The 27,891-nt window shown below is 33.4% G+C and overlaps 1 protein-coding gene across 1 annotated transcript; it reads right to left on the bottom strand.

Moving 5' to 3' along the window:
• Positions 1-19,752: 19,752 nt before the first annotated feature.
• LOC147395931 (putative nucleolar protein 5-2) lies at positions 19,753-24,265 on the bottom strand. Its single transcript, XM_086450906.1, has 9 exons — positions 24,113-24,265; positions 23,626-23,726; positions 23,498-23,539; positions 22,504-22,683; positions 22,233-22,397; positions 21,765-21,965; positions 20,869-21,366; positions 20,434-20,568; positions 19,753-20,339 (listed from the first exon to the last, which is right to left on the bottom strand). The coding sequence occupies exons 2-9, from the start codon at positions 23,701-23,703 to the stop codon at positions 19,878-19,880; spliced, it is 1,761 nt and encodes a 586-aa protein (XP_086307032.1). The 5' UTR covers positions 23,704-23,726; positions 24,113-24,265; the 3' UTR covers positions 19,753-19,877.
• Positions 24,266-27,891: the final 3,626 nt, after the last annotated feature.

The following is a 27,891-nucleotide window of genomic DNA, read 5'->3' as shown; positions in this document are numbered from 1 at the left end:
CGATGAAGGAAAGAAAAATTGAGACCCAACCACAACATTAAAAATCCAAAACTTGAGATTCAAAGGAAACAAAACAAAAACAAAAATAGAGGTAAGATGACATAACAAAACCAAAACAACGTTGGAGATGAGTATCTTTAGAAACAAGTTATAATAAAATAAAAGATAACAATTATAATTCTATTTATTTAGGACTTGATCGCCACGACCTCACGTGATGATTTCCTAAAAAAAATAAATAAATAGAGTCCGGATTAAGGCTTTAGATCTTACTAAGTAGTAAGGAAAGTGTTAGTGTTAAAAATATGAGGATTTGCTTTATAGCCCTTGTAACTTTTGATATTTAAAACATATTCTTATATTTTAAAATATGTTCACTTGACCTCAACCTTATATTTTCATTTTAATTACATCCCTCTTCGGTCTTCACCTTAAAAACACGAAATCCAGCAGTTGGGAGTTATTCATATCCCCATAACAGATATCTTAGACATACTTATCTCGAGGATAAGTATCAACAATTGGATTTCATATTTAAACGACTGGGAACATTTTTTTTTTTTTTCATGAGTCAAACCCTAAAGTTATATATTATTTGATTATCAGGATGATGTGATAATTTAGTCACGAGTAATCAAGTCTTACTAACTTAGTAAGATTTCAAAACTTATTAAGAGTCGCGATTGGATGCCACAGGGATGTAGAGGACAAAATTCTATGAACTTTTAAAAAAAAAAAATAGTTTTTTTCCATCGTTAAATTTTAATTCTAAATTTGGGAGTTTGGTGGGATTCAATTTTCGTCTATTTTCAAAACTTTGGATCAAGATATATGGCGTTCGGAGGCCCTAAAGAGAGCCAAACATTTTTTTAATGTATGGATTATATGTTTCGGAGCGGGCTGATTTTTTGTAAGGATGATCTCTATGATGAGGAGATTATCCTCACCAAAAATCAGCCCAAACTTCTAACTCCATCAAAAGTAGTTTATAGAAAATGGATGGTTCATGGTTTTTTAACTTGTAAACTAGGGTTAGAAGTTTCGAAATGAACTGATTTTTTGTGAGGATAATCTCTTCACCATATAGATCATCCTCAAAAAAATCAGCCCATTCTGTGTAACCCTTATTTTGAAAAATGTTTAGCCCTCTTTAGGGCCTTCGAACGCTTCCCATATTTTATTTCGGATTTGAGTTTTTCCATAAAATCTAGAGGACTACGGTATTGGAATGCCAATTTGATAATCTAGTTGGACTCAACCACCCTAAGCAAGATTTCTAAGGAAAGTGTTTCTCTTTAGTCATATCTTATTCTTATTCAAGAAATACAAATTGCTTTTACCTTTAAACTTGATATAATAAAAAAAAAGCCAAGGAAATTACAGGCCAAGAACTTTGAATCATGTTTGGTTAGATTTTTTTTTTTTTTTTTTAAATTATAAAAATATTATTTTCACTATTTAAAATCAATATTTTAAATTACAGATAAGATTTTTAATACGTATGCATTTGCACATGCTACCTTCTAGTCTGATTACTAATTCAAAGTATGTCACTTCATGTGACGCCCCGCCAAACGCTAACACAAATCCCAAGGCCACCTCGAGACACTAGATGGCGTCTCGAAATTTCGGCATGGTCTCCTCTGTTTATGTTAGCGTTTCACGGAACTCAAAACCTGATAAATTCAAATCCAAACAATCCTGTATAAAGCACATACCAGCAATGGATAAGAAGCAGAAGACGAAAAATTTTACAAACATCATAAGCGAAGTCAGAGTTGCACGAAAATGAATAAAGATATACAGGATTACAAAAGTTTATCCTCACTCTAACATAATGATATGATTCCTCTTGGAAACTTCTCTTGATGATCTCTTCTAAGAATCTTTTAATTCGAAGGAAACACAAGTTGTGTAGAAACAAAATATGATGTTGATCGGATTAGAACCTTAAGGAAGCTATGTCCTTAAAACCCCAACCTTGAGACGCCACAAAGGATGATCACTCCTTTGATAAGTCGAAGATTCATGCCCTCCTTCAAGAACTCGAACAAAAACTCATAAAGAATTCATAAAGATCTCATAAAGAACTCAAACTAGAACACATGAAACAAAACAAAGTTTTTGAAGAAACTTCAATTCTCATAAAATGTAAATTATCAATTGTATCTCAATTACAAGATGAGGTACACTTTTATAGACAAATTAGATCAAGATTGGTTCTAATTAGTCCTTGGAAAAATAAAGAAAGTCTAATTAGTCCTTAGAAAATAAAGAAATCAAAATTAAGGACAATTAGAACATAAAAATTTCCAATTAACCCTTGCATCCAAATTGATCTTCCAAATTAATCTCTTGCATAAAAAGATAGTTGACCATCCTTGATGAAACTTTGATATCTCCGAAGTTAGCCTTAGAATCTTCTAGAATGGCCTCTTTGTATTGTACTTCCACAATCAAGCCTTGCAATACCTCTTCCATCCTCTTTGTCCTTGTCCTAGTCATCGGACTGCCAATTCCTTGTAATGGTTTTTGAGAAGACTTGAAAACATCAACTTGAGTTATTGGGTCAGCAACTCGATCTCCATTACATAGTCATGTCACTCGGCTCAAAACACTATGTACACCTCCTAGGACAAACAAGTTCCTAAGGGAAGTAATCCCAATGCTCACCGGGTAATGGACACTGGTCGTCGATCTGACCAACCAGATGCTCCTCGACTAGTGGCTCAACACTCGTCTCCCCAAACACAGGCTCCGCAACTAAAAAAAATGGAAGGAAAGGGTGAGTAACAATGGTTACCCAGTAGGTCCACAAACAATTCCTACAAATAACCTCACCTAACGTGATCGAATAATCATACTGCATCATTTAAAAAACATGCAAGTTTTACAATTGAAACTACGATTAACTAGTACATATAGCTAGGGATGAGCAACTAAACAGTTTAAAAATTACACATAGCATCAATCATCCATACTCATTTTACATTTTTCCTTTTATGCAAATACAGTTGACAACCTTGAAATAATAGACATGCTTTACAGTTTATAATTTGAAATATAACAACAGATACATAGTACAAGTGGTGGAGTTATGAAATTTGAGCGTTGGGATTCACGACTGGATCGCTCCCGATCGGGACATGATGTTACAACATAAATCTAGCTTTTAGTTCCTGATTTTGTGGTCGATCGCTGCGTTTACCACATTGGTGACCATTTATCCAGTTCAGGCGGGCCGTTTGACGTGACCGTAAGCAATGGATATCTTTTCGATGTGTCAGAACGTTCGACTACTACTAGATTATTAGTGATCACTGATCAATCATCTTCGTCTATGCCTATCAGGCGTGCATGTGATTCCCAAAATAACACTCCACTCGTATACGACTACCTTTACAATACACGTTCACTGGTAAAGATAAGAAAGGAATGGACCCGGATTCTAGTTGTGACTCCACTCTCATACGCGTCTCATACTACGTATGAACTTGGTGGTCCCTACCTTACATCCTAGGATAGTGCACCCCTCCGGATGATGTGACGCACTATCCCTTCAGGCATTCACAGACCCTTTAACAGCTCACAAAATAGTTACATATATATTTTGTTTTTCATTTAAAACAAAAGAGAAATTAACAGAACAGGGTTGAGAAGGGATATCCAGTTCCTACCATGCAACTGTGGCCCCCTCGACCTAAAAATAAATAACAATACTCAGCGCACGCGTTAACATAATCTTAAATAAACATGCAATCCTTTCATTAATAACCTGGATATCCTTTTACCAACCTACATACAACATACAATGTAAGATGCAGACATCACCCCTTGGATATGACTCTGACATTTTACCGATTCATCCCTTTTTCATTCTCTCGACAATCTCACTTTTCGTCTTTTCAAATCAAACCATTTATTTTCAATCTTTCAGAGTCATTTTTGATCTTTCCATCGAAAACCATCAAGATTTATTCAAAACGAAGTCCCGACGATGTACGAGACCAAAGTTGTTAAAAACAAGAAGGCTGGTGAAAATTTGGCTAAGTGTCGAAAACTCAATTTTTCAAAGTTCTCAAAATTGAAAATGGATTTTTAAAAATTAAAGTCTCGATTACGAGATTCGACACTATATAGTTTTTGTAATCTAATTCAAAGTAACGCGAAAGTTTTTACATCTTAAAAATTTGTCGGAAACGTCGAAATTTACGTTTTGTTCTTGAAACCAAAATTCGGATTTTGATCCTTTGAGATTCAGATCTCGAAACCATTCCCATTGTTCCGAAATGGGAGGTAAAACCTTAATTTCATTAAAGAACTTAAAGTAAATGGGAAGTAAATCATGTGTAAGTCAAAATGATCACAGTCCAAGAGTCAAAGTCAGAAGTTGTTTGAAAACAGTTCTGTCGGCAGCAAAAAGTTGTTCTGTCGGTGGAACCGACGGTTCCTGCCGACAGAAGATAATTATCGACGGAAGAAACTTCATTCTGTCGGTGGGATCGACAGAATGCTCATTTGTGGGTGTTGGTGGGACCGACGGTCCTGTTGACAACACTGAACTTTGTCGTGAATTTTGGGTTTTTCGATCCATTCTTTGGATCTTTGTTCCGTTCTTCAAACCCTTCAACCCACCCACAAATTCAACATTTAAAATTGATAAAACAACATCAAATCTCTAACCCTAATCATGGATTGAAGATTTAACAAATATTTTTACGATCTACAAACAACTAACAAGTTTTGTGAAATCTAAATGCACATTTTGAAATCTAAAGTTACCAATAGGAATTGAAAGTCCCCTACTTGGTTTGTGGACGTCGAACGTGATAAACTCGCACAATGCTCAAGGTTGGTGGTAAAAGAGTCGATGCTGAGCTGAGTTTGATGCAAGGTAAGCGAGGGTTTGCAACTCCTTCGACGACAACACTCTCATTTACTTCTACACTAGAAGATAAGTCTCTACTAACAATGTGAAGCTCCGAGCTTGATGATACCCTAATTTACTCGTTGATTTTTGATAGAGGGTGAGGAAAACGAACCTGAATGGGTTAACAAGGAGGGTAAGGTTGTAGCTATCGTCGTAGCCGACAATTTTATCTTCTTCGTCGGGGTTCAACGGTCCTTCCTTCTCAACGAATCTTGAGGTGAAGAGAGGAGAACCCTAGGTTTGGGAAAATCAGCTGAGTTTGGGTGCTTTGGAGAAGAAAGAGAATGAGTTAAAAGAAATTCAGCTTTCTTTTATAACAAGGGTGAGGGCATACTTGTAATTTCCTTATTATTTCTAGTTTCGACTGTAACTTAACTATTCGGACTCGAAAAATGATAAACGAGTATACCATTTCGAATAATTTTTCGTTGCGGTCCTAATGGTATGGTCGAATCTTCCTGATTCTTCCTCTAACGAAAATTCTCTATTTTGGATCCCGCTCAACACAAAATTTGAGGATTTGTTAACTTTTTCACCCGAACTTGAATTCAAACTTGCTTATAGGCTAAAGTATATATTTCAATCGTTTTGAAACTAATGACGAAGTCGATTTTCAACAAAAACGAACATAGCATAATCCGGACACTTTACTCTAAGTTTTCTTTTTAGAATATTCCTCGAATAAATACTATCTGATCTCTTCGAGATACGAGTTAAAAACACGGGGTGTTACACTTCACCAAAACCTGGAGGAGTATTTATCATGTAAATCCCCCCACCCCAACCCCACCAAAAAAATAAAAAGAGATTTACCCAATATACAAGTGAGGAGTCAGGATTTTGCCCATGTGGGGATAATTAGGAGTGAAAAAAAAAATTGTAATTAGGGGTGCAACTTGGTTCGATTTGAGGTCAAATTGGAATTGAATCGACATAGGTCAGTTCTACTAAATAAGAACCATAACCAAACCAAATTCCATTGGAACCAAACCAACCCAAACCGAATTAAAGTCGGTTTGGTTCGGTTCAGTTTTACGGATTGCATATATTTTATAAATTATAAGTAATATTTTTTAATGAAAAAATAAATATAAAATTTCATATAATAAATCACAAATCTATCTATAAAAAGTCATTAGTTTATCCATAAAAGATCACTAATCTATGTACTAACTCTAAAAGTAATTCTTCATAATTATTATATACACATATATTTATTTATTGCATAGGGGTTTGGTTCTCGGTTTGGTTCGGTTCTATACAAGTTTGATCCGAGAATCAAAACAAATTGATCGGTTCTTCGTTTTCGTAACTCGGAACCAAACCGCAACTTGTTCCAAACCGAACCAAACCACCCCAAAGCTATCGGTTTGGTTCGGTTCTCAGTTTGAACTGGACCAAGTTGCATCCCTAGTTGTAATAGCAAAATAATCTGTGAGGGCAATAGTAGCAAATTTTTTTTTATCCACCATTAAAATCTATCGCAATAACTCACTAATTCATAGACTATGAAAATTCTTGTGGAGCCACAGCCTCCACTGTAAATCCGCCCAAGCCAGTAGATTTAACTATTGTATTTTTATTATAAAAACTCCCTTGTAGTTCTGACAACTCCAAGGGAATCTTACTTTATGAAGTTTGTTACCTAGCAAATTTTGAAGTGATAATCCACGTCATGAAATTCAATTTGATGCGGTTAATTTGTTACACATACCTTCGGGTGGATCCTAATCTCATCAATTTGTGTTATAAAAAAACATGATCTGATGCCACTGGATTATGAAGGACAAAATTTTAAGAACTTTGAAAAAAGAGTTAATTTTCACCGTTGAATTTTAGTTACAAATTTGGGAGTGAGGTAGCCATCTATTTTAAACACTAACGATAAAGCTCAAAAAGGAATTTTTTTTTTTTTTTAATATGAGTTTTCCCATGGAATCTAGAACGCTGTGGTGTTGGATAGCTAATTTGATAATCCATGTGGGATCAACTACCCTTATTAAGGTTTGAAATCTTATTAAGATAGTCATGGTAGCCTATTCATAAAGTAAGGGAGTTTTTGTAATAAAATTGCAATAGATAGACGCCTGGAAAAAAAAAAGTTAGTAAAATTCTTAAAGCATTTGTAATTTTTTTACAATTTTAGATATTTACCGGGCAGACCCATCTATTGCAATTTTACTACAAATAGTTACCGAACAAACCTTACTTTATGAATCAAACTAGCACGACTATCTTAGTAAGACTTTAAATCTTACTAAGGGTCGTTGAGCACAAATGGATTATCAAATTAACAATACAACTCCACAAACATCTAGATTTCATGGGAAAACTCATATTAAAAAAAAAAAAAAAAAAAAAAAAAATCCTTGTAAGCTTGATCGTAGGTGTTGAAAATGTATGACTACCGCACTCCTAAATTTAAAATCAAAATTCAACAATGAATATTAACTTTTTTTTCGAAGTTCTTAGAATTTTAACCTTTATAACCATGTGGCATCCAATCATGTTTTTGAATGCCACAAATTGAAGCAATTAGGATTCACCCCGAGATATAAGTAACAAATTAACCGCATCAATTTGAATTTTATGACGTGGATCCTCACTCCAAGGTTTGCTGTGTGACATACCTAATGAAATGAGGTTTGGTGGGTAACAACCTTCATAAAATAAGGTTCCCTTGGAGTTGTTAGAACTACAAGGGACTTTTAATAATAAAAATGCAATAGTTAAATCTCTTTGATTTACCTAACAAATACTCTTATGGGTTTTGGTGAATTTGACATACTTTGGATAAATAATCCAACCTAGAAGTCGGATGTGCTAACGCACATGTATTAAAAAACTTATTTGTGATTTAAACAATTGATTAAAAAAAATTTGAATATTAAATAGTAAAAAGAATATTTTTATAATTAAAAAAATAAAATTAACCAAATGTAATTCTAAGATCTTAGGATGTAATTGACTACAATGACCTTTGATTATATTAAGATTAAAAGTAAAAGTGAGGACATTTGTACGTCTTGAATAAGATATGACTAAAGAGAAATACTTTCCTTAGAATCTTACTTAGGCGGTTGGACTCAAAAGATTTTTTTTTTAATTTTTTTAATCTAAATTTATTTTTATGAAATTTAGAGTGTTGTGATGCTAGATTGATGATGTGACAATCCATTTGAGCGAAACGACCCTTAGTAAGGCTTAAAATCTTACAACGTTAGTAAGGAAAATGATTTGAACCAAAATTTGGATCCCACACGAGGGAATGAAAAGTAGAAGTGGTTTCGACATCAAAATTGGAATTGTCAAAAATGTCCCCATTTTTATATTTGAATTTAATATAATGAAAGTCATTTTAATAAAAAATTAACAAAATTGCAACCTACAAAATATCCGTAACTATGTAATATTTAAAAACCCTTTACTTACTATTTTAGATTACAAATACGCTCTTATGTTATAATTGTGTTTGCACACGCCACCTTCTAATACATTATAATGGCAAAAGGGATATTTGCATCAAATTCTAATCTTATAAAAAGTAAATTTTAATTCGAATATCTGTCATTATTAAATATGCATTTTGGATATTTTAAAAAGATTTATCTAGTGAAAAGTTTGCGACCTTTTAAAATTAATAAAAAAAAGCGAAGCAATTTTGTGAGAGACTTTAAAAATATTGGACGAGTTGTATTAATTTTCAAATGAATCAATGTCCAAGATGGTTCACATTTGATTTCTCTAACAAGGGCATGTTGCCTAGACCATATATTCCATTCTTCCATATATATATAGTAAAATAAGTAAAATCGTACGTTGGCCTATGTCTTTCCCCACGGTCACACGCACCGCCCCCTCAAAAAATTCTATGTGCAACTAATTGAGTCAAGGGTCAACCGAACTTAAAGGGTGGCCCTAAGGAATTCATACCATGGCGGGGTTTCAAATTATGTCAAACATATTAAGTCATGATAATCTGACTACTCCCCACACATGACATACCCAAAATACTCTTTTGACATAATATGTGCTAGAATCATAGACTTTTATGCCTTGAGATACACAATTGCACATCTACATAAATTTGTGCAGTTTTGTACCTTGATGAATGAAAATCTATGGTTCTAACACATCCTTCGTCAGGAGAGTATTTTTAATATGTCACGTGGGGGTCAGATTATATATATATATAGAGGGTCAGGATCTGTAGACAATCTTCTAGACAATATTTTGTCCTATACGGAAAAACAGTTTCGGATTGGACTAATTTTTTGTGAACGTGATCTCTAAGGTGAGTAGATCATCCTCACAAAAAATCAGTTGATTCTAAAACTTCTAACCTTATGAAAAGTGGTTACAAACTAACAATTAAAATGAACGATCCACAATTCTTTAACTTGTAAACGAGGCTAGTAATTTTAAAATGGGCTGATTTTTTACAAGGATAATCCTCTCGCTATAGAGATAATCCTCACAAAAAATCAGACCATTCCGAATCTTTTTATCCATATAATACGAAACACATTATTTAGAAGATTGTCTAGAATGTTGTCCATGGATCCTCTCTCTCTCTCTCTCTGTCTCTCTGTCTCTCTCTCTCTATCTCTATATATATATATGATTAGGATCCGTGTACACACATATCTACTCATATATCTACAACGTGTTTTGTCTTATGTGGGTTAAAAGTTTCTAATTGAGCTGATTTTTGGTGAGGATGATCTCTATGACGAGGAGATCATCCCCACAAAAAATCAGCTAATTCTAAAACTTCTAACCGCATATTTATGAGTTGAAGAATCGTGGACCATTCATTTTTTGTAAATCACTTCTGACGAGGTTAAAATTTTCAGATTAAGCTAATTTTTGGTGAAGATGATCTCCTCATCATAGAGATCATCCTCACCAAATATCAACTCAATCTAAAACGTTTAGTCACTAGAACAAAACACATTGTAGATATATGAATAGATATGTGTGTACACGGAACCTGAACAATATATATATATATATATATATGGGGGCGGTTCAAGGGCCATATGAGAAAACATATGAAAAAACTTTCGTTTTTCAACATAAGAGTTAGAGGTTTTGGATTGAGCTGATTTTTTGCAAGGATGGTCACTATGATGAAAAGATCATCCTCACAAAAAATCAGCTCAATCAGAAACTTCTAAATCCATCAAAAGTGATTTACAAATTAGTGATAAAAATTGATAAAAAATCGACAGTCCACATTCTAAATCACTTTTAATGGGGTTAGAAGTTTCAGATTGGACTGATTTTTTTTTTGGATGATCTTCCCATCATAGAGATCATCCTCACAAAAAATTCGCTCAATCCAAAATTTCTAACCCATATTTTAAAATTTTATAAAAAACGAAAGTTTTTACATATGTTTTCTCATATGGCCCTTGAACCTGACCCTATATATATAGGGGGCGGTTCAAGGGCCATATGAGAAAACATATGAAAAAACTTTCGTTTTTCAAAATAAGAGTTAGAGGTTTTGGATTGAGCTGATTTTTTGCAAGGATGGTCACTATGATGAAAAGATCATCCTCACAAAAAATCAGCTCAATCAGAAATTTCTACATCCATCAAAAGTGATTTACAAATTAGTGATAAAAATTGGTAAAAAATTGATGGTCTACATTCTAAATCACTTTTAATGGGGTAGAAGTTTCAGATTGGGCTGATTTTTTTTTTTTTAGATGATCTTCCCATCATAGAGATCATCCTCACAAAAAATCAGCTCAATCCAAAATTTCTAACCCATATTTTAAAATTTTATAAAAAACGAAAGTTTTTACGTATGTTTTCTCATATGGCCCTTGAACCTGACCCATATATATATATATATATGGGTCCCGTTCGCCACCCTTAGTTTTACCACACACTTTAACAAACGCGTTTTGTCTTACATGGGTTAGAAGTTTCGGAATGAGCTGATTTTTGGTGAGGATGATCTCTATGGTGAGGAGATCATCCTCACCAAAAATCAGCTCATTCCAAAACTTCTAACCCCATCAAAATTGATTTACAAAAAATGGACGGTCCACGATTTTTCAACGTGTAAACATGGGGCTAAACATTTCGGAATGGGCTGATTTTTGGGGAGGATGATCTTCTAATCATAGAGATCATCCTCACCAAAAATCAGCTCATTCCAAAACTTCTAACCCATGTAGGACAAAAAACGTTTGTTAAAGTGTGTGGTAAAACTTAGGGTGCTGAACATTTCCATATATATATATATATATATATATATATATATGGGGACAATTCCTGGGACATAAAAACATATGTAAAAACAATGGTTTTTTAAAATATGGGTTAGAAGTTTTGAATTGAACTGATTTTTTATAAGGATGATTTCCATGATGAGAAATCACAAAAAATCAGCCTAATCTGAACCTTCTAACCCCATCAAAAGTGATTTAGAATGTGGACCATTGATTTTTTACCAATAATTAGTGATCACTTTTGATGGATTTAGAAGGTTCAAACTAGGCTGATTTTCTGCGAGGATGATCTTCTCATCATAGAGATCATCCTCACAAAAAAATCAGCTCGATCCAAAACTTCTAACCTATATTTTGAAAAATGTGTGTATGTGTGTGTGATTGGTGATCAACTGGTCAATAACTCGTCTAAGGTCAATTGTGGATCACATGTACACACTAGAAGTCCTCATCAACAGTCACCAATTAAAACGGACCAAAGTCTTTTGATTGATCAACTTGTCGATAACGATCACAATCAATAATGTCTGTCCAAAAAACTTCATAGTAAGGGCAAAGACTTAATAAAGACCTTGACTTACTTAACGTTGACTTGATGACTTGATCGTTATTAAATACTACCACCACCCCTTCTTCATGCAAATTGCAGAGAGAGAGAGAGAGAGAGAGAGATGGGGAAGGTGTGTTGTACTGAGGCGGATGGAGGAGTTAATCTGATGGGTCTCCTCATGGCAGCTGTTATTGCTATGGTGCTTATGGTCATATGTACCCCTTCACCACCACGTCGCTTTGTGGTTCCTGTGTACAGGCGTGCTATAGTGACATAGTGTGTACCCATATTTTCTTCTTAGCTTTTATATTTTTGGAATTTTTTATTATATATCCCTCTACGTTTTGGTGAATATTTTAGATACCCATCTATGAGAGACTAGTAAAAAACTCAACTACAAAAGAACCTTACTTACCAAAAAACCCCTTCATTCAAATAAAAAAATCTTTGATCTATGACAAGTTTTTGGATTTATTTATTTATTTTTATATATATCCTTCCATGTTTTAAAATTGAAGGCATACCCAACCCCTTGACTGTAATCTTCTATTAGATACTTCAAAATAAAAAATAATCAACACAGATTTCGATCCGATTTTGTACTCTTTTTATTTTTTTATTTTTTTAAATCAATGAAAAGAAAATAAAGTTTTGAACCTAGAAAAAGGAAAAAAAAATTAAGGATTTCCAGACAAATAATTTTTTACCTAAGGATCAAAGAAGTTGATGTAGGTATTTTAGTCATTTTTTTATTAGTCTCTCATAGAAGAACTTGGTTAAGGGGGTCATATCATAAGTTCAGAAATGTAGAAGGTATCTAAAATACTAATCAAAAACCAGGGGGTAATGAATAAATTACACCTTTTTTAATTTATTTTTTTCCTTCCAGTGTTTGTTAAGACATATTTTTTTTCACTTTGTGTTGTTATAGGAGATAAGTTATTGAAGATGATAGATAGTGATCCAGTGGTGCAACGGACTACCATCATCAGCCAACCATACATGAAAACTGCTAGATCAGGCCAAGACGATCCGTCCGATCTGGAGTGGATAGCGTTCTATTGGTAGAAGAATTTGAATAATATAGTATTTTGGTATTTGATATTGAGTTATGATATGTTGTAGTCTCTATTCAGTTATATATTATTTTGACAACTTAAGGAATGATTACAAAAATACCCTCTTTAAATCATAAAATTATCTTAAATAATAATATATTATGAGTTGATGTTATATGAGTATTTTTGAAAAATAATTCAACCTCTTAAAAAAAAAAAAACCCCTTATCCTAGAGATCTGAGGTCAACTAAACGATTCGTATTCCACTTAATGACAGTCGCTTGTGTCTTTTTTTTGTTTTTTTTAAATCTTCAACTTAAATTATATTTCTTCTAATTGAGATTATAATAGACCTTCTCTGAGTATGTTCCATATCGACTGACTTTCTCTTAAATTTATAACTTTTTTAAAATATTGATATACATTTTAAATGCATTAAATACAAAATCCCAATATACTTGTGCAAAGAATAATGGACTTATTCTTCGTACGATTTTTTTAAGGGCACAGGTTAAAGTGCAATAAATACACTTTGAAAATTGGAATGTGAGGGTATTTCGATGAAAAGAAAAAAAACATTTAAGGGTAATTTTTATACAAAATTCAATTTTCAAAGTGTATTTATTGCACTTTAATGTATGCCCTTAGGGCACACCTTAGCAAGACCCTTTGTGAGAAATCAGAATTCAAGAGGAGTCGTGTTGGACTAACATACATCCACGTCAGCAATGTGAAATTAAAAGTACGTTTTAATGTCATTTCAGCATTTTTCTTTCAAGAGACTTGACTTGTATCTGAACGTAGACATTCTACCGTCCCCAAGGACACAAGAAACTACCATAAAAGACTAAACTGTTAATTCGTTGACCAAAGAAGCTTCTAGAGCGGACCAAACTACCGTAAAAGACTTCCTGCACTGCCAGACTATTATACCCATCTAGTCTATATGCACGTGTGACACGTTGAGACCATAGTAACCAAATTCGGATTCGGTGAGCGTTCAATAATTCGGATAAATACGACAAAGTTTCATTAAAATTTTGGCAAAATTGTATTTCTACAGAAACCTTCACATCTTCAGTCTCTTTCTAAATCTTATCTTCTTTTTGATGTTCGATTAATTTTTCAAATTTATTGGATAATTTTTAAAAAAAAATTGAAGAATTTTGTGACTATCGATGATGTGTTCGAGAACTTGGGATTAAATTCGATTGTCCAATTTTCAAAATTTAATTACGATTTTTGTCACTATGGTTGAAACATCTCAAAAAACTCTCATAGACCGCTCGACACTAAGTCGAACCATGTCACACCGTCAAACATCTCATAATTTGAACTTTTATTCTTTCTTTTTTTTTTTCATACTGTCAAAAATTGATTTACCTAAAAATGGTTTGACATACTTTGAAACCCCACGACACTACGAATTCCTGGGGGCCATCCTTCAGGTTCGATTGACCCTTGACTTAATCAATGGCTCAATGGCACATACTTTGACCCCACCCACTCACCCACCACCCCCACATGGCATATTTAAAATACTCTCATAAACTTTATGCCTTGGGATATACAATTGCACATCCCCATAAATCAGTGCAGTTGTAGATCTAGCACATTCCATGTCTGGGGAGTATTTTTTGTATGTCACATGGGGGCGACAATATTAAAGTATATATATATATATATATATATATATAGGGTTGGGTTCCGTGTACACATATATCTATTCATATATCTACAACGTGTTTTGTCCTATATGACTAAAAGTTTTAGATTGAACTGATTTTTGGTGAGGATGATCTCTATGATGAAGAGATCATCCTCACAAAAAATCAGCTCGATCCAAAAATTTTAACTACGTCAAAAGTAATTTACAAAAAATGGACGGTCCATGATTCTTAAACTCATAAATATGGGATTAAAAATTTTAGAATTAGCTGATTTTTGACGAAGATGATATCCTCGTCATAGAGATCATCTTCACCAAAAATCAGTTCAATTTGAAAATTTTAATCCACATAGGACAAAACACATTGTAAATATATGAGTAGATATGTGTGTAGACAGATCCTGATTCATATATATATATATATATATATATATATATATATATATATATAAAAATGTTTTGTGATCGACGGTCAATAATTCATCACAATCATCTAAGTCAACGATCATGTGGGTAACATGTACACACTTAAAGTCCTAAAAAACCATCACTAATTAAAACCAAGTCTTTTGATTGACAAATTCACCTTAGTACTATACTTCCAAGAAACTTCATAATAAAGGAATATAAGGAAAAGATTTAATAAAGACGTTGACTTGACCATACTTAAATACCACCACCCCCCACTTCTTATCGCAAATTGAAGAGAGAGAGAGAGAGAGAGATGGGGAAGGTGTGTTGTTCTGAGGCGGATGAAGGAGGTTTTGATCTGATGGGTCTCCTTATGGCCGCTGTTATAGCTCTTGTGCTAATGGTCGTATGTGTCCCTCCACCACAACGTCGCACTGTGGTTGCTGTGTACAGGTGCGCTGTAATGTAGCTTTTATATTTTTGGATTTTTTTTTTACATCCCTCTAGTTTTTAGCGAATATTTTAGATACCCATTTGTGTTTTCAAATTTATGATATGCCTCCTTGACTATGGTCTTCTATGAGAGACTAGTAAAAAAAAACTGATCAAAAAATTACCTCACCTTCGAACTCTTGCCAAAAAAAAAAAAAAAAAAAAACCCTTCATTCAAATAAAAAATCTTTGATCTATGACAAGTTTTTGGATTTTTTTTTTAATATATCCATTCTCCATGTTTTAAAATTGAAGGCATACCCAACCCCTTGACTATAGTCTTCTATTAGAGACTTCAAAAAATAATAAAAATAGCCTCGTCTTCATCTATATGCAAAAGCCCTTGGTTTTATTTATTTATTTATTTATTTTTCCAAATAACACTCCTAGTAGCTTTTGGTAAACACAGATTTCGATCTGATTTTGTACTTTTTTTTTTTTTTTTTGGTCCTATTCTTTCATCTTTTAAATCAATAAAAAGAAAATAATTTTTTTATCCTAGACTAGATGGGTTCTAAGAGGTAAAAAAAAAAAAAAAAAATTAAGGATTGCCAGATAAATCAATTTTTAATCTGAACATGAAAATGTTGACGGAGATATTTCAGTCATTTTTTATTAGTCTCTCGTAGAAGACCTTGGTTAAGGGGTATATCATAAGTTCAGAAATGTAGAAGGTATCTAAAATATTCACCAATACCCAAAGGGGTAATGATTAAATTAAAAAAAATTATAAAGGCACCCCAATTATTCATTGGGGGCACCGACGTACAAAGGGCACCCTGTATTATTGGATTCGCAATTAGGGCAACCTAGAAATTGAAAGCAACTTAGGGTATGTTTGATTGCACATGGAAAATAAGGTGGAAAATCAATTTCCATGGAAAATGACATTTTTCAAGTGTTTGATTACACATGGAAATGGAAATTCATTTTCTACCCCATTTAAGAAGTCCACTAAATCATGGATTTCACTTTCCCACCCATATTTTCCATTATCAATTTTTCCCTACCACCATCACCATTACACTAACCTCGCTGTCGTCATCATCGCCGTCATTATCATCACCATCGCCGTCAGCTCCGTCTCCGACCACCTTCTCTCTCTCTCTTCTTCTTTTTCTTCTTCTCCTTTTTCTTCATCCCTCACATCTTCCGCCATCGCTACCACCATCACGTTCTCCCCCCATCTTCCTCACTTATCTCCGTTGCCATCACCGTCGCCGCCACCACCTTCGTCGCCACCGTCACCACATCCTCCCCCCTCCCTCTTCCTCGTCATCTTCTTCTTCCTCTCCCCCTCCTATCATCTTCTTCCTCCTTCTCCTCTTCTTCTTTTTTCTCATAATTTTCCATGATTTTATCCAAGTGAAATCAAATAATAGAATTTGATTTTCCAACCCTACCTATTTTCCACAACTAATTTTCTATGGATTTTAAATTCCATGGAAAGTGACTTTCCATGCAATCAAACATACCCTTAATATTTTTCTTAAAATGTCAACATGGTTATGAATGTCAAAAAATATAAATATCGACATTGAATAAGACTTTTTTTATTCTAAGTCAACATTTTTTATATATGTCGAATTCTAAATGTTGATGTTTTCTATTAAGTGTTCTAATAACGATAAAACTTATATTAAATTCGTCACTTTTCAATTACTTAGTCTTATTAATTTGTGGGGTCCCTTTTATAATTTTTTTTAAATTACTATTTTTTTTTGTTATTTTATTTTTCCTTCTAGTGAGTGTTTGTTAAGACTTTTTTTTTTTTTTTTTTTACCCCCTTGTGTTGTAACAGGAGATAAACATTTGACATGATCAAAAGGAAAGAAAAGTAATTGAAGATGGCAGATAGTGATCCAGTGGTGCAATGGACTACCATCATCAGCCAACCATACATGAAAACTGCTAGATCAGGCCAATACAGTCCGTCCGATCTGAAGTGGTTAGCATTCTATTAGGAGAAGAATTAGAATAATACAGCATTTTGGTATTTGAGATTGAGTTATGATATGTTGTACTCTCTACACGGTTATATGTTATTTTGGCAGCTTAAGGAATAATTACAAAAATACCCTCCTTAAATCATAAAATTATCTTAAATAATAATATATTATGAGTTGATGTTACATGGGTATTTTTACTCTTTTGAAAAATAATTCAACCTCGTAAAAAAATAACAAAACCTGATCCCAAAGATCTGAGATCAACTAAACGAATCGTATTCCACCTTGTGACGTTAACGTTTGTGTCTTTCTTTCGTTCTTTTAAAATCTTCAATTGAAATTATTTTTCAAAAAAAAAAAATCTTCAATTGAAATTATATTTTTTTCTAATTGAGATTATAATATGCCTTCGTTGAACATATTCCATATATATATATATAAAATAAAGGGGGAGGACATTAGTATTTTCTATTTTTTTTTCCAATAATACTCCTATCTATTTTGTCATTTAGTAAAAAAAAAATAAAGGGCATATTAGTTTTTTTTTACATAATAAATGTTTATTTATGTAATTAATACTTGTTTATTTCATAATAAATATTAAAGACATTTAATCTTTAGAATTAAATATCTTGTTGCAATAACTAATTTGGCAATCAATGCAAACAAGTATTTATTGTATAAAAGATCAACATACCCCTATTTATTTTCATTAAAAGATAAAATGAATAGGATTATTATTGAAAAAATAAAGTGTTGGAGAATGCTAACATCCCCCCCCCCCCCCTAAGGTTTTGGACATTAATATTTCTCATATTTAATATTTAAATATATTAAATACAAAATCTCAATGTACTTATATAAATAATTATGGACTTATTCTTTGTGGGATTTTGTTAAGGACACATGTTAAAGTGCAATAAATACACTTAGAAAATTGAAATGTGAGGAGTATTTCGATAAAAAGAAAAAAATTCAAGGGCATTTTCGATACTAAATCCAATTTCCAAAGTATCTTTATTACAATTTAATTCTTCATGAGAAGTTGCGTTGGAGTAACATTGAAATGTACATCAATTCTCACATTATGGAAGTCGAGGTGCACACATAACCATAGATACTTTTCACTCGTATCTCGATGAAATGCATCTATGATTTTATACATACATCCACATTAGGATGTGAAATTTGAAATACCTTTTAATGTCCATTCAGCATTTTCCTTTCAAGAGACTTGACCTGTATGCATGGTTTTAAAACTCGACTAAGATGTATCGTTTGAGTTAACTCAGTATCAGAGTTGAACGAGACCAACTCACAAAGTCATTTTTTGATAGAAATTTAGGGCTCACATTCAATTTTTTATTTATCTCACAAAATATCTCAAACGAATCAAAAAACTCGTCCGAGACAACTCGTTGTAGGCCTGGACGAGACACGAAACCGAGTTTAAAAACCATGCTTGCTTGTATGTTAACATAACTTTTCCCAACGACACAAGAAAATACCATAAAAGACTAAACTGTTAATTCCTTGATCAGAGAAGCTTCTAGTCCGTACAAATCTCTCGTAGGTAGAACTTCCTGCACTGCCAGACTACTAAACCCATCTAGCCTATGCAAGTGTGACACGTTGAAAACCATAGTAACAAAGTTCGGATTCGGGTGTTATTCGGTGAGTGTTCAATAATTCGGATGATTCGACAAAGTTTCATTAAATCCCGGAGGTTGTATAAAATAATATATTGGATTTCTAGAGAAACTTTACCTTCTTCAACCTCTTTCTAAATCTCATCTTCTTTTTTTATGTTGGATTAATTTTTGACGAATTTATCAGATAACCCCTATTTCGGAGAATTTTTATATTTTAAAAAAAAAATCGAAGAATTTTGTGACCATCGCCAATGTGTTCAAGAGCTTTTGATTAAATCGGGCTGTGCAATCTTCACGATTTAATCGTGATTTTCCAGACCATGCTCGACACTTAGTCCAACCGTGTCACACTGTCGAAACATCTCATGGTTTGACCTCTAATTCATTTTTTTCCCACAATGTCGAAAAATGATTTGCCTACAAAATACAATTTTCAAGTAAATGATTCCACATTTCCCCACAAAAAATTACTTTCTAAGGAAATAATTTTCCCACCTTATGTTGCCACATTCCCAAAAAATAAAAACCCATCATATTTTTTTAACATTTTCCTATGAGCAATCAAATGGTAGAATGCATTTTACAAGGAATTCATATCTTCCCTCGAAAATAGATTTTCTTTACAATCATACAGACCCTTAAATTTTATGAACAAGTTTCTTGAATTCTCAAAAGCTAATTCATTCATAGTTTTTAGATAGATAGTTAAACTCAAGATCAAATATATCTAACAATTCGATTTTCCTTCCTCAACTAATTTCTTGCAATTACGATAGAAAAAATTCGATGACTAAAGGTTGAAACCAACTTCAAAATCACATTAAAAGGAAAGGATACATAGAAGGAAATTTTACAAGAGACATACCAACAAGAAGGTCCAAAATTGGCTTTGCTCCGCCTCAAACCTACAAAGATTCTTATACTTGACTCTCTTTTTCCTTTTTCTTTTTCTTTTTGTCTTTCTTCTTGCTTTGTGGTTCGGTTTCTTCCTCCACGTCTACTTGCTTCCTCTTCTTCTTCTTCTTTTTCTTTTCCTCCCCTTCTTGTTCGGCATTCTGATCCTCATTTTGTAAATCGACAATCTCAATTTCAGCCTTCTTCCTTTTCTTTTTCTTTTCTTTTATTTCAGTATCTTCTTCCCCTACTGGTTTGACACTTTGATCCTCATTGTTTTGCAAGCCAATGTCATCTACCTCAGCTTTCTTTTTCTTCTTTTTTTCTTTCTTCTTGTCACCAGTAACAGGAGACCCCTCTTCAACTTCCTCAGTCTTAGATGGTTTTGCTTCTTCATGCTTCCTCTTTTTTGGGACCATTTCTTCATCTTGCATCGATTCTTCTGTTGTTCGCCCGAGTACCGCATCGGAAGACGGATTATAAGTCTACATTCAAATACAAATACAAAGTTTGAATTAATTCCCTTTGTATTTGAAACAACAAACCAAAGGCGGTTGGACACTGAAACAAATTCCAAACCTTTGCAGACGTTATTAACGCTCCTGAACCCTTCTTCCGGTCCTTGTCGTAGAATTCTATCTTGGGCTTCCCTTTAGTTGATCCAGCTGAGTGACTCAATTCTCTGCCCTCAAGATTCCTCAGTCGTGCTTCAAGCTGCTCAAGAATTTGACAATCAGAACATTGTTTTTTTGCGTGTGCACGTGTGTGGTGGGGGGTCCGTAATATGTTTAAAATCCCTAGCATATGTAAGATGTCCCGTTCCTATTCTATAGGAACAGTGCCTACGTGACACATTTCACTAGGAGTTTAAAACACATGGGGCTCCTCGCCAAGCCGTTATCTACATTACATGCATCCCGATGTGTTCAATCTCCAACCAAAACATGCCATGTAGACACCATATGTTGTTATAGCAACGGGGCACCACTCTGGATCACTACTCTTATATATTACCTTGGCTCGATTCTCCAGGCCCATGGAGTTATCTTGATCATCTCCCAAAGCATCATATCGGATGGCCAATGCACTCTTGGCAGCCAAAGATCTAGCTATTTTTCCCTTCAATTTTGGGGGAGCCTGACCAACCAAAGATGCATGATATATAAGCCCATATTTTGGAGTAGGGTGTTTTGTTTTCAAAGCTCTAAAGAGAGCCTTCTCTGCACCAAGAATCTGAACAGTACTCCCAGGTTGCTTTGCAAGATTCAACAAGCTGCCCCCATGAGCAATGAGTCGGGCTCCAACAAGCTCTCCAACTAAAGCAGTCAGGTTCGGGGCAATGGTGTTCATTCTACTTTTCAAGTAATCGTAGAGTTGGGCTCTATACTCTGAAAGAGCCAATACTTGATCACAAAGCTCCTTGATATTGATCAAATCAAGGTCACTGACTTCAGTTCCCATGGATATCAATGCTGCCTCTTTCAGTTCTGTTTCAACCTCCTCGGGTAATATCTGTAGAATCAACAACAGCAATAACCAATGAAAATTTTACAGGTATCAAAATTGGTAACAACCTAGGATGGGAAGAAGCACAAACCCCAGCTTGTGACACGTGGCGACACAAAAAGGAAACCAGGACCCACTATTTGTGGGGTCACATGAAAATATCATCTAGCAAGAGAATAAAACCAACATACAATTCTAACCATCCAAGAATTTCTCACAATTTAAAACAATGTAATACATTGGATATTATTAGGATCGTGCAATAAGGTTTTTTATTATCTGGCATAGGAGTTACTCGTGGCAGGACCATCATATGGTGGGTCTGACAGTCGTGAACATATAATATGTAGATTGCATGCAATTATTCCTCCTTTTTTCTAAAGCAAGGAAGAAAGTAATCTTACCTCAGAGAAATCAAGATTTGCAGCATTTACTCTGTCACCCATCAGCTTCACTGCCTTGGCATACAGGATGTTGTCTTGTACAATCTTTGCAAGCTCTGGAAAATGCCAGCCATACCATTCCCTAACCCTCATTGCATATGTGTTAAGCTCTTTGTCAAGATCATCCAACAAGCCGATGGCCTGAATAATCATTGTATCCACCTAAACAGAATACAAGAAGAATCTAAGTTCCACCACTATATGATACCAAATTTGTCGATTACAAAATAAATGAAGATGAAAAAAAAATGGTGGAAAAGAAATTCTGTTGTAACCCACGTTTAACATTTAAAGAACACCATTTGCCAAATGATGGATTTCAACAACAAATAAAATATTGATCACAATTAGCATACAAATGAAGATAATATAATTGAAAATTCCGTCTCTAGGTTAAAGCACTTTTAAAGATAATAAAAGGAAACTTACCTTATCAGGACTAAATTTTAGTTTATATCTGGACAGACTGTGAGATAAACCCAAACTCATTGGAGCCAAGTCTTGACCACCAAGCCCAGATATGAGTTCAGTTAACTGACTTCTCACTCCCCTCATCAGCTCCATCACAGCATTGTTATGCACACATTCTATTTGCTGCCAAAAGACAAAGATTTATCATAATGAGATTGAATAACAAATGATGATGAAAAATAGTAGCCTTATATAAAATTATTGATATCATTCAAGGTTTTAGACGGACCAATTTTTCCTTTATTGCATTTCCAAGTTTTGTATCAGCTATGGCTAATGTTTCGCCTTCACAGTGAGTACGCAAGAATTTGCGAAGACCCTTGCTGGGCTTGCTATCAATTAGTAAAGTTGCTGCAGACAAGGCTTCCGATGTGTTCTCAAACTTGGTAAAAGCTTTCAGCTTCACTACCTGATATTGATGTTAAACCATACACAAATTAGATTCATAGTAGACACAACAATATAACCATTCTGACAGCAAGACCCATGGGGGAGAAAAAAAAATGCTGACAGGATCACTATTTGGATTCCATTTGAATAGAAACCAAAACCCATCCATCTAACCCTCCCTATTTGCAGATAGAAACCCATCCATTTCTCTGTTGGCTCACCAACATGATCACTCTCTTGCTTGCTCAATTTTCTTAAATATAATCCAAATTACATATTAAGAAATTAAGCTTTAAGTTGAACATGTGAGAGATTTCAAAAAATATAGACCAGTTCGGAAAACCATTTTTGCGTCAAAAAGACAAATTATTGCATCGAAATGCTTTAAACATTATATTTGGGGGGGGGGGGGGGGGGGGGGGGAGAGAGAGAGAGAGAGAGAGAGCAATCCAAGCATTCTAAAATAATATTTTCTTCAGATAAATTGCACAAGAGTGAGGCCATGATTTGTAGAATCATATGTCACTTGATAAGCTGCATCCACAAACTGTTCTTACTCATGTACATATGATCAACTTCTAATCCAGATAACAAATGGGCATCGCCTATTACAACAACCCCGATAAAAATAGAGAAATCCTATTGGCACACCAAACTTTGACTTATAACAGCCCGATCCTTTTAAAAAAATTAAATGCCTGCATATTAATATACAGATTGGTGTGTTATAAGAAAGGGTTGATGTGTTAATAGAAGGAAGCTCTCTAAAAATAACAGAAAGGAAATTATAACAAGAAAATATAATTTAAAAAAAAAAATACTAAAAGTGAAACCTTTCTTGCAGATTCAGATGTGGAGAACTCCTTCCACAAGTCCTACAACAAGAAAATTACAGAAAAATAAGAAAACCCAAACACAATTTACAGAGAATCAATGAAATAGAACTTGCGATGCTGATTACCTCTACTTTAGAGAGCTTTCCTTCATCTAGAACTTTAAATAGGGCGAATCCAGCTGGTGTTTCAAATAAAACCAACATTTTCTTCAAACCTCAGTCGATATCTGAACTAGACCAACAAAACCCACAAATCATCACTCAAGATCAAAGAACCACGAGAAACTGGTTTTTTGATTCAAAGACGCATTTGAATATCCACTAAACCCCATCACACAAACACAGGTTTACAGGAGAAATCAAAGAAAAACTCCCCAAAATTTGAAAATTGGGTTTTCGACTTTTGGGTTTAAATGGTTCTAACGTTTGAGTCTATGAAAATAAAACCACGATCGTTTTGTTTCATTTTTCTTCGAAAGATTAGTGTTTCGAGAATCAAATCAAAGGGTTTAGTAAGAAAAGAAGTCAGGGTTTTGGAAGAACAGATCGATATCAGAGCAAGTTGTGGTTGTTCCAATGGATATTCTAGTGAGAAAAAACCCTAAAAGCTCACCTCTTCGGCTCTTCTCTTCCGCTTTTACCTCCAAACGAGAGAATGCTCAGAGTGTAGGCTTTGGAGCATTATAAGGGTTTTAGGGTTTTGACAGTAGCCTTTGTTGGATTTTAACTTAGTAAAAATTACTTAATAGACCCTGAGGAAAGGTTTTACTAAATAATCCCTAACTTTTGGATGGTAGTTTGACAGTCCATTTAGTAAATTTTTATATCTAAATAGTCCCTCAACCTCATCTCTCTAAATAACTTTTTGGGTGTACCCAAACTACCATTATCTCATCTTCTTCATGTAATTAGGGCTTCCTAATTATGTTTCAAGTTTCTCTTTCTAACTTTCTAAATCAACAAATTGGAGCATTTCACCCATATTTCATAATTTGTAGTAGTAAATTAGGGATAAAGCTATTATAGAACTCAATCAAATCATTTCTTTAATGAGATTGCATGTAATTCCTTATTGCTTAATTGTAATTTGAAACTTTAAAGTGTACTATAAAGCTTACTTTCAAATCTGATCAAACAAGAAAATTTTCATTTAATACACTACAAAGCATTGAAGAATTCATGTTGTTTGATTTCCAAAAATATTAAACTTAGACCTTTAACTTTACGAATATGAATTTTTATTTGTTTCTTTTCTCTCCCTTCTCGATCATGTTTGATGATTTAGTTGAACTTCTTTGTGTCTAAAACAAATCATCACAACTGGAAGTCATTTATAGTTATTTAAATTATAACTAAGGTCCATTCAAGAATAACAATTATTTTGTTGTAGTGGAAGTCGTTAAGTTATTCGTCACATAACATTGTTGTGGTATAATCATTAAGTAGCAACTTAGAGCATTTTGTTATAGTGGCATCACTTGATCATTGAAAACCATTGTTTCATGGGGTTTAGTGAGAAGGTAAATGCTAGGCCCTCTGTAGAGTGACGAAATTAATATATCCATTGAGAATGTTTTTTATTTTGACTTAAATGGATTATGGTGATAGTAGTCTTGGAGTGAAGATATACTCTTTTTAATTGTTTAATAATAGCTTCTTTGTTTCAACTTTTTTTTTCTTTTTTCTATATTTTTATGCTCTTTTTTATTAATCATTTGGTGGCTTCTCAGTCTAACTGTTGCTTCTGAAAATTTAGTTGGGTTTTCTTCCTTTGAATCTCATTCAATTAAGAATTTATGATTTAGTGGGTTAAGATTTATGTGGTGTGGTCTAGCTAGACTTAAGCTTAAAACTTGGGTAAAAAAATACTTTGAATTTCAACTCTGAAGAATCTAAAACTTTTGAAATCTGATTAATAATCATGTGGAGGCTTTTGAAGCAGTACCCTCTATAACACAAAGTGAAAACATACTTGAAACAATTGGTATCAGATTTGCAGTAAATAAGTTTCACGTCAATTTGGTTACAATTCGCAAGCTTATTGTAAGTTCTATTTCTTTCAAGTTTTTTTCAACAGTTTACTTTGGTATGTGTCTTTAATTTTGATTTTTGGGGGGATACCCACGACCCATTTGTCAATTGGAGCAATTAGTGTTGTCTTTTGTCACGTAAACTTATTTTAGTGGGATCATTTTTAAAAAAACATTTTTTTGGTACTTTTAACAAATTTATGAAATTTAAGAATGTTTAACTATCGATTTCAAAGTTATAAAAACTTTAATAGTGTTGAATTCTTGTAAATTTGTTGTCTTACGAAAAGATTTATGGGCTTCAAGAATGTCAAACTTTAGATTCAATAGACAGACCAATTTTAAAGATATCAAATTTGTGTAATTTTGCTTTATAACTTATGGACTTCAAGTATTGAAGTGCTTGTATCCCACCATCGAAGAAATCAATGATAAGGGTGTCATTGTTCTTGTGAATAGACAAGAACGGGCCATTACCAAAGGCTTGCATTTGTCTGGCCACTAGAGACATTTGTTTTAAAGAATCTTCCTGGCAAGGAAGACCTTAGTTATGATTTTATTTTGTTTCTAATGTTGTCGCCTACTTGTTTCATTTGCTCCTTGTTTTATAAGGTTGCAATCATAAAGAATACTTATGGGAAGTTTCAATTTTCAACATTGTTAGGGAGGTATTTTCTAACAACATGTTTGTAGCTAAGACATCGTAGGATGTTTTCATGAGATTTCAATGTCCCCTATGTTAACAAATTGCAGGATTAGTTCATCAAAATATCACAATTCGCAAATGAAATAAGTAAATTAGTCTCACTATCAACTTGGTATTTCTTTTGAAGTGGCACTTCAGTTGAAGTCCTCTTCAACAAATTGTCATTCCAAAATTTTGTATTTTACAAGACTATTTAAACAATTATATGGATGGAAAATAGAGAAAATCGAATAACTGATTCATCTAGCATTTTAAGCATCAAAAGCAATGGAAATTTGATGGTGTTAGACGATAATGGAAAATCTATCTAATTGACCCAAACATATGGGTTGTCTTCGCAATGTCTTATGGAAAAATTTCGATGATCCAACTGATACTTACCTAAGTAGATAGTGGATTTGAATCTCAAAACAAGGCCTTGTGGTAAAGAAGGCATATACCATATTGAGATTTGGATATCTATACTCTCTTTGTTGGGAAGACCCCAATAAAGACTTAAAAATGTAACAATAATATGAATCTAACTTAATAGCAATCATACTTAGCAACAAAAAAAAAAAACTTAATTGCAAACATGTTTTTGTTGTTACAACAAAATTATATGTCCATGTTTTATTCTTCTTGTGTACTATTTTATTTGACTCATGGGGGGTGTCTCATGTTGCTTTAGGAGTGCAAACTCATATTAGTTGTGGATGTTTGTTTTGATTACGGATCTTTAGATCATTAAAAGATCTTTAGATCATTAAAAGATCTATAAATATAACAGTAAACATTATGCACATAATGGCAGGATGTCAGTCACTGATTGATCAAACCTATAAAAAAAAGTATGGAACCCATTCGAACATGCAACGCACGTTCCCTTTACTAGTAATAAAAAATAACGAATGAAGTTAGAATTCTAAATTTTTTAGGGAAAATTACTTAAAGACCCTCACGGGGGGACTTCTTTCTAAATAGTCCCTAATTTTTTTACAATAGATTGGTAGGATATTTAGTGAACTTTTCTTTTTCTAAATGGTCCATCAACCTTATTCACTTCGTCTTCCATATTTGAAATGACCAAACTACCTTTTACTCATCTTCATCACATAATTAGGTTTTCCAACGGCGATTGCAATTATGTATGACAAACTTTGATCATGAATGACAAATGGAGAATGATATTCTCTTCATTTTGAACATCTAGACGTATTGTATTTTTTTTACTTTTTGATTATTTATAAATGAACAAAAATTGAAGAATGAAATTTAGATTCAATTTTTTTTATGATTACATCGTAACTTTTGATTTGCAACCATAATTTATGCATTTTTGGTATTTCGAGGAGATTTACCAAGTATTAAAGTTGGAGAAACAGGGGAAAAAAATGAAAAATTTGGTTCATATTACAGCGTCGAGTTCACCACTTTTTATTTAATTATAGTCGAGTTTGATGATTTTTTTCTTTTGAAAATATTGTTGAACTCAACAGTAATTGAATAAAAAGTGGTGTCGACACTAAGTGGGGAGTTCACCACTTTTTTTATTTAAGTACTACTAAGTTCGACAATATTTTTATAAGAAAAAAACTGTTGAATTCAATAATAATTAAATAAAAAGTGGTGAACTCGATATTGTAATGTGAAAATTCTCCTTGAAATACCTAAAAA

Source organism: Akebia trifoliata, chromosome 8, assembly GCF_017979445.1.
Source record: "Akebia trifoliata isolate Shusen 1 chromosome 8, ASM1797944v1, whole genome shotgun sequence".
Taxonomy (NCBI): Eukaryota; Viridiplantae; Streptophyta; class Magnoliopsida; order Ranunculales; family Lardizabalaceae; genus Akebia; species Akebia trifoliata.
This window is presented reverse-complemented; position numbering and strand designations above follow the sequence as displayed.